General features: G+C 40.5%; 2 protein-coding genes across 3 annotated transcripts; both read right to left on the reverse strand.

The window, feature by feature from the left end:
* Window positions 1–653: 653 nt before the first annotated feature.
* Window positions 654–5,810, reverse strand: LOC131158686 (uncharacterized). Its single transcript, XM_058113553.1, has 2 exons — window positions 4,968–5,810; window positions 654–941 (listed from the first exon to the last, which is right to left on the reverse strand). Exons 1-2 carry the CDS (start codon window positions 5,808–5,810, stop codon window positions 654–656), a joined length of 1,131 nt encoding a protein of 376 aa, XP_057969536.1.
* Window positions 5,811–7,205: 1,395 nt separating this feature from the next.
* LOC131157104 (meiotic nuclear division protein 1 homolog) lies at window positions 7,206–14,489 on the reverse strand. Of its 2 annotated transcripts, XM_058110993.1 has the most exons (11): window positions 13,970–14,489; window positions 13,078–13,158; window positions 9,877–9,993; window positions 9,647–9,685; window positions 9,382–9,489; window positions 9,211–9,273; window positions 9,073–9,124; window positions 8,874–8,918; window positions 8,499–8,578; window positions 8,290–8,389; window positions 7,206–7,545 (listed from the first exon to the last, which is right to left on the reverse strand). In XM_058110993.1, the coding sequence occupies exons 1-10, from the start codon at window positions 13,970–13,972 to the stop codon at window positions 8,327–8,329; spliced, it is 651 nt and encodes a 216-aa protein (XP_057966976.1). In that variant the 5' UTR covers window positions 13,973–14,489; the 3' UTR covers window positions 7,206–7,545; window positions 8,290–8,326. The 2 variants fall into 2 exon arrangements, with proteins under 2 accessions (XP_057966976.1, XP_057966977.1); XM_058110994.1 differs by lacking the exon at window positions 7,206–7,545 and having other exon boundaries at window positions 8,155–8,389; window positions 13,970–14,051.
* Between the last annotated feature and the right edge of the window lie 1,329 nt (window positions 14,490–15,818).

Raw genomic sequence — 15,818 nt, forward strand, 5'->3', positions numbered from 1 at the left:
ATTTCTTCGTTTTCTTTTAGTTTGGATGCGTTTTATACATCCAACGCTCTCTCCCGGTGAGTAGGCCATCCTAAAAGAGCTATGAGCCCTTGGTCAGTAGGGGATAGTCCCTCACGAGGAGGTGCTTAAGGAGCGAGTCCTTGTGCAGTGGGGGATCAGCCCTGTTTCTCCAAGTCTTATCTTGCCTTTGATCTCATGATATATATATATATATATATATATATATATATATATATATATATATATATATATATATATATATATATCCAGATGTTCCTATTGTTCTTGGTATTCTTATCTCTTCTTCTACCTTTGTAGATATGAAGTTTAGTAAGTACAAATCTCTCATGGGAGAAGCTAAAAAACAAAGGGCGAGCAGGAGTAAGAAGAAGAGGAAGGAGCTTAAAGGAGAGTTGTCTCAGAGGGAAGCGGTCACTGTAGGCGAGAGTGAGCTCTTGCTGCGGAGAATGTTGTAGCAGCGCATCCTCCTATCTCGGTGGTGTTTAATGAGGCTATTTTTCACGAGCTGACCCGTTCCGCTCCTGCGCTGCGTAGGGCGATTCACGTGGAGGATTTTGTATAGGCTTAATGTTCTCTTACCGACGTCCTTTCAGCGAAAATCATACACACCACGTAACAAGTATCTCTAAAATTCATGCTTTTTGACTGTGCTTGTCCGTCTTCTCCTTTTTCTCCTTTGTGTTTTTAATCTGTTCTTCCCTTTGTTTGTTCTCAACCGGCGACCATGGCCCTAGCATAGGAAGAAAAGGTTGCTGAGATGTATTGACAGACTTTGGATGCTCGGGAAAAGTACGTTGTTGCCCATAATGAGCTCCGTGAGGCCGAGCTCCGCGAACAAGCCCTTTAGGAAGAGATTGAAAGGATCCAAAGGGAGGAGGTTCCTGTTGTTGTGGCAGCTGCCGCTGCTGATACTGCCCGAGCTGTGGTAAGGGAGTATAAGGATTCAATACGGTTCGTCATAGACACAGCCAAGACTTATCGAGTAGGCTTCAAGATGTGCCTCAGCAGATCAGGACTATGCACCCTGACCTTCCTCTGGATGGTGTGTGTTCACATGGGTACGGTCGTGAGAGTCCCGAATCCGTAGACAAGATGGACGAGGAGGATGAGGGGGAGGAAGAGGAGGCCAAATAGGGGAGCAAAGCCAGTTGATCTACTGAATACATTTTATCTCTGTAGTTTTATTCAATATGATGCAATGCATTTTTGAGTTTATTGATGATACAACTGTCGTATTTGAGACTTATTACTCTATTGTACGATATTTGGTGAAATGACAAACTCAAGAGTAATATTTTTTTAGCATATCAGAGTTCTATGTATTTTTTATCTCCTTTTCCTCTACGTCCTCTAATTTGTATGTCCCTAATTTTATTTTCGCTGTAACTAAGTATGGTCCGTCCCAGTTCGACTTTAGCATATGCGACCCTGGTTCTACTGGGCTGGTTGGCCCCTTCTTGAGGACCAGGTCTCTAGATTGGAAGTTTGTGCTCTTATGCAATTACTGTAGTACTTCGCCACCTTTTGCTGGTATGCTACGATTTTTAGGTGCACTTGCTCCTGCCTCTCTTCTAGCAGGTCTATCTCTGCCTTGAGCTCTTCATTGTTGTCTTGCTCCTCAAAGTATTACCTTCGCTAAGAGGGGATCCCCACTTCAGCAAAGATGACAATTTCTACACCAAATGCGAGCATAAATGGGGTTTCCCCTGTCGCTACTCATTGGGTAGTGTGGTATGCCTAGATTATAGATGGGAGCTCTTCCACCCACCTGCCTTGCACAGACTTGAGTCGTGTCCTTAAGCTGTACAGTATCGTCTGGTTCATGTTTTCCACCTGACCATTACTTTGGGGATGTGCCACTGATGCGAACAAGAGTTTAATGGATAGGTCTGAGCAGAATTTTTTGAAACTCTCATTATCGAACTATCTCTCATGGTCAGTGACTATGGCCTATGGGATTCCGAACCAGTAAACCACCGATGTCCAGACGAATTGTGTGATGTTTCGCTCGGTTATGTGAGCTAGGGCTTCGACCTCTACCCACTTAGTGAAATAATTAATTGCCACAAATAGGAATTTCCTTTGGCCGGTCGCTGGAGGTAGAGGCCCCAAGATGTCTAGTCCCCACTGGGCGAAGGGACAAGGATTGGTTAGAGGGGAGAGAAGATTAGACGGCATGTGAGGTACTCCCGCGCACAGCTGGCACCTGTCACACCATTTGATGAACTCGACAGCGTCCTTCCTCATTGTGGGTCAGTAAAATCCTTACTGTAAAGCCTTGTGAGCTAGAGCCCTGCTAGCTAGATGATTTCCACATACCCCTTCGTGGATCTCCTTTAGTACGTACTCTCCTTCTTCATTACTCAGACACTGCAGGTATGGCAACGTTAAGGATCATCTGTATAGCTCCTTTTCTATGAGTGTGTATCTTGCTGCCTTCCTCCTCACCTTTAAAGACTCCTTCTTGTCCTCTGGTAAGGATCCGTCGCGGAGGTATTGCACCAGAGGCGCCCTCTAGTCCCCCTAATTGACTTCAGAATCCAACAAGTTAACACTACCCTCCTCGTATGAGGGTTTTCTGACTTGCTCTAGGTAAATAGCATCCTTCCATCCCGAACCTGTGGTTGAGGCTAATTTTGCGAGTGTATCAGCCTTCGCGTTCTCGGCCCTTGGCACGCATTCTATATCAAAATTAGTGAATGCTTTAGCATATTCTTGGGTTTTGGCTAGATACTTCTTCATTTTCTGATCGCTAGCCTCAAATTCTCCTTTCACCTACTCCACCACTAACTAGGAATCACTTGATACCTTAATTTGTGCTACCCATAGTGCCTTTGCAAGACGCAACCCTGTTAGCAAAGCTTTATACTCAGCATCATTGTTTGTTGCTGAGAACTCCAACTTTAATGCATATAGGGTCTCCGTACCATCCGATGTTGTGATGATAAACCTCGCTCCTCCTCCAGTTGCATTAGACCCGTCGACGTGTAGTGTCCATACCTTCGATTTTCCTGCTATCTCGGGGGGTCTTTCGACTATGAAGTCGGCTAGCACCTAGGCCTTGACAGTAGGCCTTGGTAGGTATTGTATGTCGAACTTGCTCAATTCAATGGACTACTTCATCATCCTTCCCGAACTCTCTAATCGTTCAAGAATCTGCCTTAATGGTATGTTTGTCAATACAATTACCTTGTTCGCTTGAAAGTAGGACCTCAACTTTTGGGCGACACAAATGATGGAGAAGGCCGTTTTTTTGTCGTACTCTAATTCTTCTTGGTTCCACTCAGCACCTTGCTACTGTAGTATATGAGTCTATGCTACTTACCTTCTTTTCGAACCAAGACCGAGCTGACCGCATTTGTCGTCGAAGCTATGTATAAGTAGAGGTCTTCTCCCGTCTTCGCCTTTGTTAGTAGAGGCGGATAGCCAAGATACTGTTTGAGCTGTTTAAAGGCTCTATTCTGCTCCTCCCCCCATTCAAATCTTCCTTTCTTCCTTAATGCCTTGAAGAAGGGTAGACCTTTGTCCCCCGAGTAGGAGACAAATCTGCTAAGGGAGGCTGTCATTCCCGTCAAGATTTGGATCTCCTTCTTCGTTCGTGGGACCTCCATTTCTAGCAGTGCCCTTATTTTATCCGGGTTGGCTTCTATCCCTTTGTGTGTCACCATAAACCCAAAAAATTTCCCTGCAGAAACACCAAACACATACTTCGAAGGGTCTAGTTTCATTTAATACCTGCGCAACAGCTTAAACGTCTCCCTCAAATCTTTGTAGTGCTCCTCCGCTTTTAAGCTTCTCACCAGCATGTCGTCTACGTATGCCTCCATCGTTTTCCCGAGCTAATATTTAAATATCTTGTTCACCAATCTTTGATATGTGGCCCCTGCGTTTTTTGATCCGAAGGGCATTACTTGGTAGCAATATAGCCCTCTCTCAGTGATAAATGACATTTTCTCTTCATCAGCTCGATGCATTAGGATTTGATTGTATCCCGAGTAGGCATCCATAAAGATGAGAAGTTCATGCCAGGAGGTCGAATCCACTAGCTGATCAATTCGGGGCAGAGGGAAGCTGTCATTCGGACATGGTTTATTTAGGTTTGTGAAATCTCTGCAGGTACGCCACTTTCCATTCGGCTTCTTTACTAGAATCACGTTGCTTAACCACTCTAGATAGTTAACCTCCCTGACGAATTTGGCTTGCACTAGCTTCGTCACCTTTTCATCAATTACCTTGATTCGCTCCATCACGAAGCTCCTTTTCTTCTGCTTTACAAGCTAGTAGTTGGGGTCAACTTGCAACCTGTGCTCTATGATCGTAGGGTCAATACCCAGCATATCTTCGGCCGACCAAACAAACACGTCTGCGAACTCGCCTATTAGCTCACTTAGTTATGCTCTCAAGGTGTCTTGTAGGCGACTCTTGATCTGCACGCACCTCTCTTGATTGCCTTTTAGGGGTATACATGTGATGTCTTCATCCACCATGCTGATTTAAGGGTATTCCCCCCTCACTTCTAGGTATTCTACAGTTAAGGTTTCCTGTGCTTCCATCTTCCCCTTTAGGGCCATTACGTAGCAATTCTGAGCTGCTACTTGATCTCCTTTGACCACCCCTGTCCCGTGCGGAGTAAGGAATTTCATCTTGAGGTGGTACGTTAATGTTACGGCTTGAACCACATTAAGTAAGGGGTGGCCTCGTATGATGTTGTATACTGATGGCCGGTTGACCACAAGGAATTCCATCAGTGAAGTAATTTGTTATGGGGTCGTCCCCATTGTTATCGGTAGTGTGATTGTTCCCATAGGATGAACTACGTCCTCACCGAACCTGACCAGGGGGTTGAGATTTGGTTTGAGTCATTCTCTGCCGATCTTCATTCCTTCGAGCACCGACTAGAACATAACGTTGGCTGAGCTTCCGTTATTTATCAATACACATCTTACTTTGTAATTTGCCACCAGTAGGGAGACTACTAGTGCATTGTCGTGTGGTTGTTGCACTCCTTCTTCGTCTCCGTTGTCAAAGATGATAACATCATCTTGTTTGTTCCTTTTGCCGCTTGGTTCCCCTCTTTTCGTTGAGAGTATCTGCTTAGCATATCTTTTGCGAGCACCTCTACTATCTCCGCCACTAGCAGACCCTCCAAAGATCACCGCGATTTCCCCTATGATATGTTCTTCCTTCTCGTCCTCGTTGGGTCTCTTCTGCTCGTGAGGTTTCCCTTGCCGATCTCCATTATTTATGAATCTCGACAAGTATCCCCTTTTGATCAAGGCTTCAATCTCGTTCTTTAACTGAATACACTCCTTTGTGTCGTGCCTATGATCCCTATGGAATTGAAAGAACTTGGACATGTTGCGTTTATATGAAGGGGTTTGCATAGATTCAGGCCACGAGACATAGTCCTTCTTCCTTATGTGCATCAACACATCAGACTGCAGTGCGTTTAGAGGTGTATAGGTGGAGAACTTACTGGAGTCCCCTCTCGTCTTAGAGTTGGTGTGCAGCGTACTGGTATCTTGTCTCTTCGTGGGTCTAGAGGGTTCTCTTGTCTCCCGATTATTACCTTTCCTTTTCAGCTTGATGTGATTTCCCCTGGTGTCCATCATTTCTTCCAGGTTGATGTACTTCTGTGCTCGGGCCATCAATTCTCCTATATTAGCTGGCAGCTTCTTCCCTAGAGAGTACAAGATGCTTTTGGGCTGAAGGGCCGTGGTCAGAGCTGCCAAAGCCACACCCATGTCTAGGTTGCGAATATCCAGGGTCGCAGTGTTGAAGCGATGCATGAACTTCTTTAGCGTCGCCCTTTCTCCCTAGACCATGCTCATTAGATGTGCTGATGTTTTGACGATTCTCCTACTATTGAGGAAGTGGTCAATGAATAGCTATTCTATCTCCGAGAAGGAACTAATCAATCTAGGTCGCAAGATCCGGTACTGATCCCTGACATTACCTTTAAGGATTGTTGTAAAAGCTTGGCACATGATGGCATCTAGAGCGCCTTACAATTACATCAACACCCTGAAGGTGTCCAAATGGTTGATCGGATCAGACAGACCCTCGTACCTTTCAAAAGTCGGCATCTTGAATTTGCTCGGTAGTGGAACCTCCATCACTTCTTTGGTGAATGGTGGCTTCGAGGATCTTAGAAATGCTTCCCCATAGAAAGGGTTGATCTTGCCTTCTTTCATCATTTTCTCCATTTGGTCTATTTTCTTAATCCTTTCTTTCAACTTCGTGGATCTTTGCTGGTTGACACCTACGCTATTCGCGTCTTTTACCTTTTTGGTGAGATAGGTTTTATCCTCACCCTCCTTTGGCTTATCTGCTTTCTTGGTTGCGCCGGGACTCACCTGTTGTTGATAAGGGACATGCCCTTCCTGACTCTTTTTCTGTAAGAGCAAGTTGAACATATCCTTAATTTTCTTTTGAAAAGTAAGGAATTCTTCCTTAGTGTCCCCTGATAGTTGTGCGGGTGTAGAGTGAATGGACTGGGACGACTCTTTTCCGACGACAAGACTAGAGCTAGAACTGCATGTAGTTGGCATTGTTTGAATGTCGAAGGTCGAGAGCAAGATGATCACCTCTTAGAAGCAAGTTCCTACAGACGGCGCCAACTGTTGCGGGATAAAATCAGCGGGATTGCTCTTTCAACTTCTGTTGACCTAAAAAAGAGAAAAAAAAAAAAAAAGACTTGGAGGACCCAGGGAGTATTCCGAGGGATCACTCTGATACCTAAGGGAATGCTTTAGAGAAGCTAAAGGCAACACTAAAAATGGGTGTCAAATGACTTACCTTGACCTCTTTCTCGTGTCCTTTCTTATAGTGGTTAGAGTTGACCCTTAGGTTAAATTGTCTTTATGGTGCGAGGATGTGAATCGCTCTCGAGTCATAAAGTGTCTGCGTGTATCACTCCGATTGTTTAAAGCGCCGACGTGGACCTCTCTCCCTCTTTATTGGGTTGGAATTGATTGCTCTCGTCAAAAAGTCTGACTTGGGGAGCAATGACTAGGCGTTGACTTCCTCATATTAGTTGATATATTTTAGGCGCATCAATATCTTTAATAATATATAAATTTTTTATATGAGAAAAATGTAACATGATTCCATTTAATAACTTCTCACTTAGAAGCCACCCAGCATGGTTCAAAGAGAAAAAATATATTTAAACATATAAAACAGGAGCGCAATGCACAGTCGTGCGACGTGGAAGTGCATTAACCATAATGGCGGGAAAAAAAATGGGGACATATCATTTGACATAAAGAGAACGTATTTTTTTTTTTTAAATCTTTTTGGGACATTGTAAAAGTAAACAAGAAGCAGCATGCGCATATATAAATCATGAGTCTTAATCTTGAACCACCATTTCTTAGGTCCAAGTGAGGTTGAGCTGAGGGAATGACATAATAGGTAAGGCAGCAGAACAGCCAACATCAGCAAATGGCAAACAGCTAGGCCATTGATTCCTTGATCCTGATCCATATGACGTCGTCTCTTGTTTATCAAAAACATTCAACTCTGCAATAACGATTGGCCTCCTTTAGAATTTTAAAATGTTTAAGGGAAAAGAAAGGAAAATATGATTTGTTTTTTATTTGGTTACTAGTTTCGATCTAAAATGAAAAACAAAAGAAATGCGATAAGTCATCTTTGATTCCAAATCAGTTTTGGAGAAAGCTTCTACATCCACTTTTCTAATAAAATGATTGCAGATAGAAAAAATCAACTTCCAACTCCAAAAATGTGTCTTTGGAATGAGTACTCAAATATTTTCGCTACTTCAGACCATCCAAGTGGATTTAACTATCCTGAAATATCTCTTGCTATATGCTAGAAGGCGCACAGTCAAGTTCACGACACAATTTCGATAAAAAAAAAATTCCAAATATCACGCCATTGGCTGACCAGGTAATCATACCCCTCTGATTGTCAATACATGTTTATTCTCATGCATGCAGAATAAGTCGTGGGTGATAGTGGCAAGTGAAAATCTTTGAGTTCATAGATTATCACTACCCCTCTATGCAGAGCACACAATCTATTTGCATCATTCAGATCAAGAAGTGATTTTTTTTTCGAACAGGCAGCTTATTATATAACAGGCATCAGATGCTATGGTCCAGGCAATTGATGAAATATATAGTAGTTTCTTTGAAAAAAAAATCCATGAAAGAATGGATCAAGCAATCAACATGTAAAAAAAGAAAAAAAAAAGTTGCAGAGTGGAAAGGATTGGATATGTTTCTCACTACACCACAGTACCTAGTCTGCCTTAGGATGGCTTTCCACAAGCTCATAATCAACTCAGCAGTGAAACAACTGCTGGTAATTCCAGATAGTCAAAATCATCTGTTATTCCAATCTGCAGTCAGATTTACAAAGTAATTTCTCATCAGCGAGAGAGTTATGGAACAAGTAGCTAGTCTCAATACAAAAGGCTCGAGTAATAGAGAGAGATTACTAAATTCTACCTCCTGGTACATGTGTTCGAGCTGCTCTTTTGCCTGCGGAAAATTGTTTGAACACCACTGTTGCAGTGCGAAAATGTTATCTGCAGAGTGGTTCAACATAGTCAATAAGCAAACGGAATGCCTTGAGGAGGATTTACTTGGTGATAGAGCCAGAAAATCATTCTTGATGCAGCCATTGGAAATAAGAACTTATTTGTTCAGATGTAGAAGGATAAATATAAGATTTTTAAAGTGTACAACTCGATTTTCAAAAACTTTAAACACCCCCTCCCCCCGCCCCAACAAAAAAAGGTGGATGTGATTCTACCCCAGCATTTACGACTCCCTCTACCCACTTAAAAAAGAGAGGAAATGGAATATGCATTAATGTAGAACCTGTCCATCTGTTAGCTGCTGTGTGGGAAACTTCAATCGCTTTTTCTGCAAATCTCAATATAAAAATTTTAGTATGCCTAACACTAATTTAAAAATAATTCAAAAGCATTGAGAAATCAAACTTAGTTATGATAGAATAAAATAAGATTCTAGATGAAATATTATAATTGAAGCATCCGAAGGAAGTATAAACATTAACTCATTGCTTCGAAGGCAGCTGGATCATTGTCTGCATACTTTCCCATTTCATCCTGAAAAATGAGATGATAAGACTGGTAAAAAAAATCAAAGGAGACGGACCATATTACTTCATGCATGACACTAATAGTTGATCAACCTTCAGCTCATTATACTTCAGTTCAACAGCTTTTAGCTCACCTAATGCCTTCTCCCGTTCATCCTAGAAAAAGGTCATAAATCAGGTATATACCATCCAAAGCACTCCATCCTTACAAACTGACATCAGATTCAAAAAAGGGGCAAGCAGTGCAGCTTTTTGTATACATACAGATTCCTCTCTTCCCTTCTTTAATGCATCACACTGACCAAGAAGCTCAGCAAGGCGCCTTTCACCGCTTTGCATATCAGAGTCAAGTTTACGATGCACATTCCTCAGCTGTCAAAAGATCATATGGCATAACTGGGATGAATGAAGGTCTTCTAGAACATAGACATCGAAACCCTTTCATGGATTTTCCTTGTAAAACAAAGACATGAAGCGGCTTTCATGAACTTGAAACTATGCAATGGAACTTGAAACATAAGAGTTTCACCTGGTTTCCAGCACAGCTAGGAAGACTCCAAAAGTACACCTGAAAAAATTTCACAAAGTATTAGTAACATTAAGTGCCTAGATAAGACAATACAAAAGAAAGTGCAATATGATTTGTCAGTTCACAGCCAGGTTTGCAAACTTCACAGCTGTAAATGAAAATATTTGTTGCATCTACCATAGATGTCTGAAGAGCATCAAATACAACAAAGGAAATTATGAACTACTCACAGAAGTTCCTATCTTGTCCTTTAAGACAAGGTCATCGTCCACTAAACTTTGCACAACATCCTTCACAGACTGGCTGATAACACCTTTTCGTGGGCCCAACTTCTCAAGTTCCTTTAGCTGAACATAAGCGATAGAACAGATGAATGTCACATTGTTCTTGCTACATAAAAATATACAATAAAATCAAATGGGCACGAATACTACTTTCAGGGCACTCTTAAGGTAATGCTAACTACAAACAAAATGAATATAACAATATGTCAAAGATCTTTTCACATGAAATTTGCTTGGAAACTTAAGACGTTAGATAATCTTTGGACCCGTTTCTTTAAGGCTAAATATGTTAAATCAAGTCACATGATGTCAACCAATGCTACTCCTATGGGCTCTTGGTTTTGGAAGATAATCTTTAAGGTTTTTCTAGAGGTATATGAGAATGTTTATGTGAAGGTTAGAGAAAGCAAAACTTCTTTTTGGTTTGATAAATGATTGAGTAGTGGTACCCTTGCTGAGTGTTCTTACATGGTCTAGCATCCTGAGTTAAAGATTAAAGACTGTTGGGAGTTTGAGAATTGAGATAATGATATGTTGAAAGAATTGGTAGGGGTCCCCAAAACGGATGAGATTTTGTTGTCGTCTATAAAGTATAAAGCACAAAGCAGGGCCTGATGTGTTTATTTGGAAGCCTTCCATAAATAGAAAATTTTCAACCACCTCGGCTTGGGAGGTGATAAGAACTAAAGGGGAACAGTGCTCGTGGATGGAGTGGGTCTGGCATAAACTATTTCCTAAGAAAGTATTGCTGTGTATGTGGAAAGCCATGTTCCAATGTCTTCCTGTACATGAGAGAGTGCGGAAACTGGGATTTGATATGGTCTCATGTTGCAACTGTTGCATGGATAAGAAAGAGGAGTCTCTCAATCATGTTATGAGTACGGGATCCATCGCAAGTATGGTATGGAAGAGGGCAGCGTCTGTCTTGGGAATTCTAAATTTTGATACTGAACCATGGAGGGTGAAAATTAGCAGATGGCTCAGAAGTGTCAAAAAAATCAACCCAAGAAGGTACGATCATCGATTTGTTACCTACTATAATTTCTTGGAGACTATGACTCAAACGTTGTAAAACTTGCATGAAAGATAAGTATGAGTTGGGGAATGTAATTTGGTTATCTGTGAGGTTTTGGCTCGCAAAAATTGCAGAAGGCGTGAAGGGTTCTCTGCCCTCTATAGATAAGAATTTATTAGAAGAGTTCCAAGTGAATACGAAAACACCGAAAGTTAGAACTCCTTGAAAAGCAATATAGGAAAAGCCTCCAGTAGGTTGGTTGAAGCTAAATATAAATGGCTCTTGCAGAGGAAACTTGGGTTCTTGTGGTGGTGGTGATATCATCCGCGACTCATCGGGTAATATTAAGACCACTTTCTCTGAAAAATTTGAGCCACGTACTAACAATGGAACAAAGTTGCGAGCTCTTACTAGTGGTGTTCGACTCTATAAAGAGTCGGGATATCAGAATATTTGTATTGAAAGCGACTCGAAATTGGTGGTAGGATGACTCACATCTAGAATTTGTTCCTCCTAGTACTTGTGGGACTTTTGGGAATTGTTAGAGGAGGAGTTACAAGGTCTTCAGTTCTCCATAAAACATCAATTTAGAGAAGGTAATTAGGTGGCGAATTTCTTGACTTGTCAAGGCGAGGGTGGCAACATACGGAGATATTTTGTAGGTGATGTGCTGCCGAATAAAATGAGAGGCCTTATTAGTATGGATAATATGAGTATTCCAAACCTTTGTCTTTACTTGTTATCATTTGGTTTTCCTCTGGTTTATGTTTGCAGGTAATTGACATCATTTTGCACGTAATTTGTTTATGTGTGTTTTTGTTTGGTTTTGATTACATATAGGCATGTTTATATTGTTTTTTTAGTTGGATAATGGTAATGATTTGTTTAGTATTGGTTTTGATGCTAGGGATGATATTGATAGTTTATTTGTAAATCCCATGTGTCCTGATTGTAATCATGGTATTCTCCGCCATAAGTGAGGACTATCAATAAAATTGGAGTTTCGTTTGAAAAAAAAAAATGAATATAACAATAGAATGGAATATCTTTCATCCCATAGGGGAAAAAGGATGCATGCATCACAACAAGCTAGAAGTTAAAAGCTGGAACAATACAAGCTATTAGCAATAACCAGCACCGACAACAAAGAACAACCTAGACAATCATGCAAGCTAAAAGATAAAAGCATGAAGGACACAAACAATTAGCAATAACCGTCACCAACAAAACAAAAACGAAAGAACTGTCTAGACAGTCGTGACAAACTCTGCCCCCACACCCCCCCTTTGGCTTTGGCTGGGCAATTCCCTGCTGCATTTTCTCAATTAGTTACTTAAAGAACAGAGAAAACATACCCATAAAGAGAGAAATAGACTGAAAAACTAAACTATCAAAATTCTGAATCATACCATTCATCCACAAGACTCAAATAGAGACCCAAGCTAATGATACCACATGATGAAGAGAATTATAGTGTGTTATATGTAATGAAGGATGTTCTGCGTTATGGGTGTGACATTTATTAGAATTACTTCTAACAGCTGTCTGCTGCTAAAAAAAACTGGGAAATTTTGAGGAAGCTAGTTTTTCTGCCCCCTTGGCAGGAATAATGAGAAGAAGGCAGAAATTGCTATTTTGAGCAACAAAGATGCACTAAATTCTAAGGTGTCCCTGTTGACATTGTACTAAGTTTATCTAAATCCCAACACATCCAAAAAAATAAAAATAATTCCTACACAAACTAATAATAAAATATGTGTGATTGCAAAAAACAGAGGAACACATGGTAATGGCCGATGAAGATTTTTAGTCTTTTATTTAACATCTTTTACAGATGTTGATTAGAGAGCTATAAGGTAATTTCATGCAACAGTTGCTATTTGCTAGACAGAGAAAACAACTGACCAACAATCTCCAAGCAAATATGATAGAAATGAAGCTTGCACTTACAAACCCAATATGAACCATGAACTCCCCTCTCCCCCCCCCCCCCCCCCCCCCAAAAAAAAAAATGAAGCTGGCATATTTAACAATAATTGTGTGAAATAAAAACTCAGTTCGCCTTGTATGAAAATGAATGCTTTGCGGTGTGTGAAAAATCCCTCCAGTTGATGCAAAGAAACTATACTTACAAGGAAGAAGTCTTGTGACTCATAAAAGATTTGAAGAATCTTTTCTCGCTTCTCATCCAATGAAAGGCCGCGTTTCTTTGACTGTGACACGCAAGATGAAGCAGAAGTTAAATGATAAAGAGATGACACAAAAATTGGGAGTAATATAAAAACAATGTTGTCAGATGACAACTTATGGTAATGCTAACAATGGTATAATTTTGACAAATTCACATACTTTGTTGGTATTGAATAGACAACATATTCCACTTCAAAAATTTGAAGCTCATTTTTCATAGCCTCCAACTTTTACTAGTATTATTATTATCTACTTTTGAGGGTTTGACAAGAGGCGCTGCCCTCAAACTATAGGGCATTGCTAATGATTAAGACCCTGAAATAATGTGCCGTTACAATTGATCAGATGAATAGAGGAAGCAATTTAAAATTGGAACCCTATAAATTTGGCAGTTAAGCTAACACAATTTGTTTTAAGAAGAGGGAAATGAAACAGAAGAGAAACAACAGAATTGAAGTAGGTTGGGTTAAGTGTAGTTTTTGCCCTCATTTTCAACTACACAGAACTTCAGGTTTTCAGCACTCTTCTTACACTGACGTTTCTCGGCGGTCAAATAGAAAGATTGCAAGATAGATCAGACAATGAATCCTAAGGAGACTGAAAGAGTCAATCCTAGGGTTTACAACTGAGTCTCAAAATCAAAGTCAGATTGCATAATAGATCAGGCAATGAATATTAGAACGACTGCACACAAAAACACCTAAAAGTTCAGGTTGGGCTGAAAATAGAGAAACGATTCTTAATATCACGCCAAAGAATTAAAGAAAACAGAATTCAAACCAACAGAATCGCAATAACGACAATTTAAATTCAGAGAGAGAGAGAGAGATTTACCATTGGAAGTTGCAGGAGAGGACGAAAGCTATTCGCAGTCGGAAGGCTCGAGATTAGTGTTTTGGTTTGGCGGGAAGATGCCCTCAGCTATATATTTTGAAGCCAATTTACTCTTTTATCCTCGCACATGCAGGTGGTAAATTAACAAGCTCAAACATAACCTGCAAGTAGGCCCGCTGAGAGAAAATAATTCCTACAGAAGGTGAGATGGCGCCCCTCTTCGTGACGAAGACGCTAGTGGAAATTTAAAATTAGAAGCGCCATTTGGCGTCCCATTGGCCCTCAAACCCCAACGGAGAGGAAGAAATTCCAGATCCTCCGAGGCCGACTCATGAGCCGGCGAAATGCTCTACTTCACACAGTATTCGTCGTATCGAATCCACGAGTTTCCGGTGACTTTCATTCTATCTTTATCCTCTTTTATTGATTGATTCTATCAATTGATACATATTTTTCCATCTTGATTCACAATCTCTGATTTTCTTCCTTCCTTGCAGGTTTGAGCGCCATATGGGACGTCAAAATGGCACTCCAAGATATGGATTTCGACTATCGTCTTCACAGGTTGCGAAAACGGAGCCATCCTATCTTCTGTAAGAAGTATTAATTCTCTCCATTGCCAATGCTAATTCCAGCAATACTACTTCAAATTCATCGCAGATTAATTCTGTATATGAATCCTTATGAATACTACCAAGCACCATCTTCCAACTACATGGAATGTATGAAAGCTACAGGCAGGTAGATCGATTGATAAACACAAGATCAAAGATGGCCGTTACATTGCATCACCGTCCCGCTGAACGTATCCAAAAATTAACAGAACTCCCATTGAACAGGGAGATAAAATTTCTCATTGAACGGTTTTTTAAATCTGAGAAATCAGAAATACTTGCCTTCCAAAAACACGAGAACTCTATTTATTTTAAGAAAATCACAAATGATGCAAATACACTTTATTCGTTAGAATTTATTGAGTGCTGAAAAGTTTCAAGTTATAATTAATTATGGATGCACGTACTTATTAGAGAATGTAGGCGCCAGTATGTTTCCCCCACATGAGAAGTTTGATGATGCATTGTGAATCTGAGTCATCAATTTTTTTTTTTCCTAATAATTGCGATTGTGTCACATCATCAATTATTATTTTTTTCTAATATTTTTGTCCAAGATTGAGAAATCGGCGCACTTTTTTTTCAACCCTACAAAGCTATAATGCTCCCACCAGCATGACGCGGTGGAAAAACGTTGGCACGTAAGAAGGAGTATCGTGTGTTCGATTTTCGGTTGATGCACTTGTGGAAATAGCAGTTGATGCGGAGCAATCCGTATCCTGTGGTTGGTAAACTAAGATGGGTCCTGGGTCTCGGATTTGACGAACATCCAAACAGGGACGGAAGCCGTGGTCGCATCAAGACTTTGCTTGAACAGCGAAACCTGGGAGAGGCGGATGTTGTTTCGGGCGTTTAGTGCCGCACTAGGGGGTCCAAAGGGCTCGTCGATGGCTGGAGTTCTCACTTTATAAAAAAAAAAAAAAAAATTCGTAAACTTTTGCTATCTCTTACTGTTATTGATTGAAAAATAAGGTTCCTTCCTTTGAATGTTCACTTATTTTCGAAGAGAAATTCATTGACCAGCTATAAACTCTTCCATTAACAATAAACTTGTTAACTCAAATCTTTAGTATTAACTATTATTAAGAACTTACAACCAAGTTAGCTGATATCTTCTGAATTATGTTCACAAATGTTGTAATCAAAAAGTGGAAAACATCAAATCCTACTTTATGTACATAAGTAGTAGAAAACATTCCTTTTTCTATTTTTTTGCTAAAAACTTTTTTTTTGCA

Source organism: Malania oleifera, chromosome 6 (genome assembly GCF_029873635.1).
Source record: "Malania oleifera isolate guangnan ecotype guangnan chromosome 6, ASM2987363v1, whole genome shotgun sequence".
NCBI classification, from domain to species: Eukaryota; Viridiplantae; Streptophyta; class Magnoliopsida; order Santalales; family Ximeniaceae; genus Malania; species Malania oleifera.

Coding starts and splice junctions, on each gene's coding strand:
- LOC131157104 (XM_058110993.1), bottom strand. Junction 9,994..13,077: donor AGTCACAAGACTTCTTCCTT/GTAAGTATAGTT, acceptor GCTTATGTTCAG/CTAAAGGAACTTGAGAAGTT. Junction 9,125..9,210: donor TGAAGTATAATGAGCTGAAG/GTTGATCAACTA, acceptor CTCATTTTTCAG/GATGAAATGGGAAAGTATGC.
- LOC131158686 (XM_058113553.1), bottom strand. CDS start 5,810: ATGCATCGCTTCAACACTGCGACCCTGGATATTCGCAACCTAGACATG. Junction 942..4,967: donor TACTGGTGGCAAATTACAAA/GTAAGATGTGTA, acceptor CCCTTACCACAG/CTCGGGCAGTATCAGCAGCG.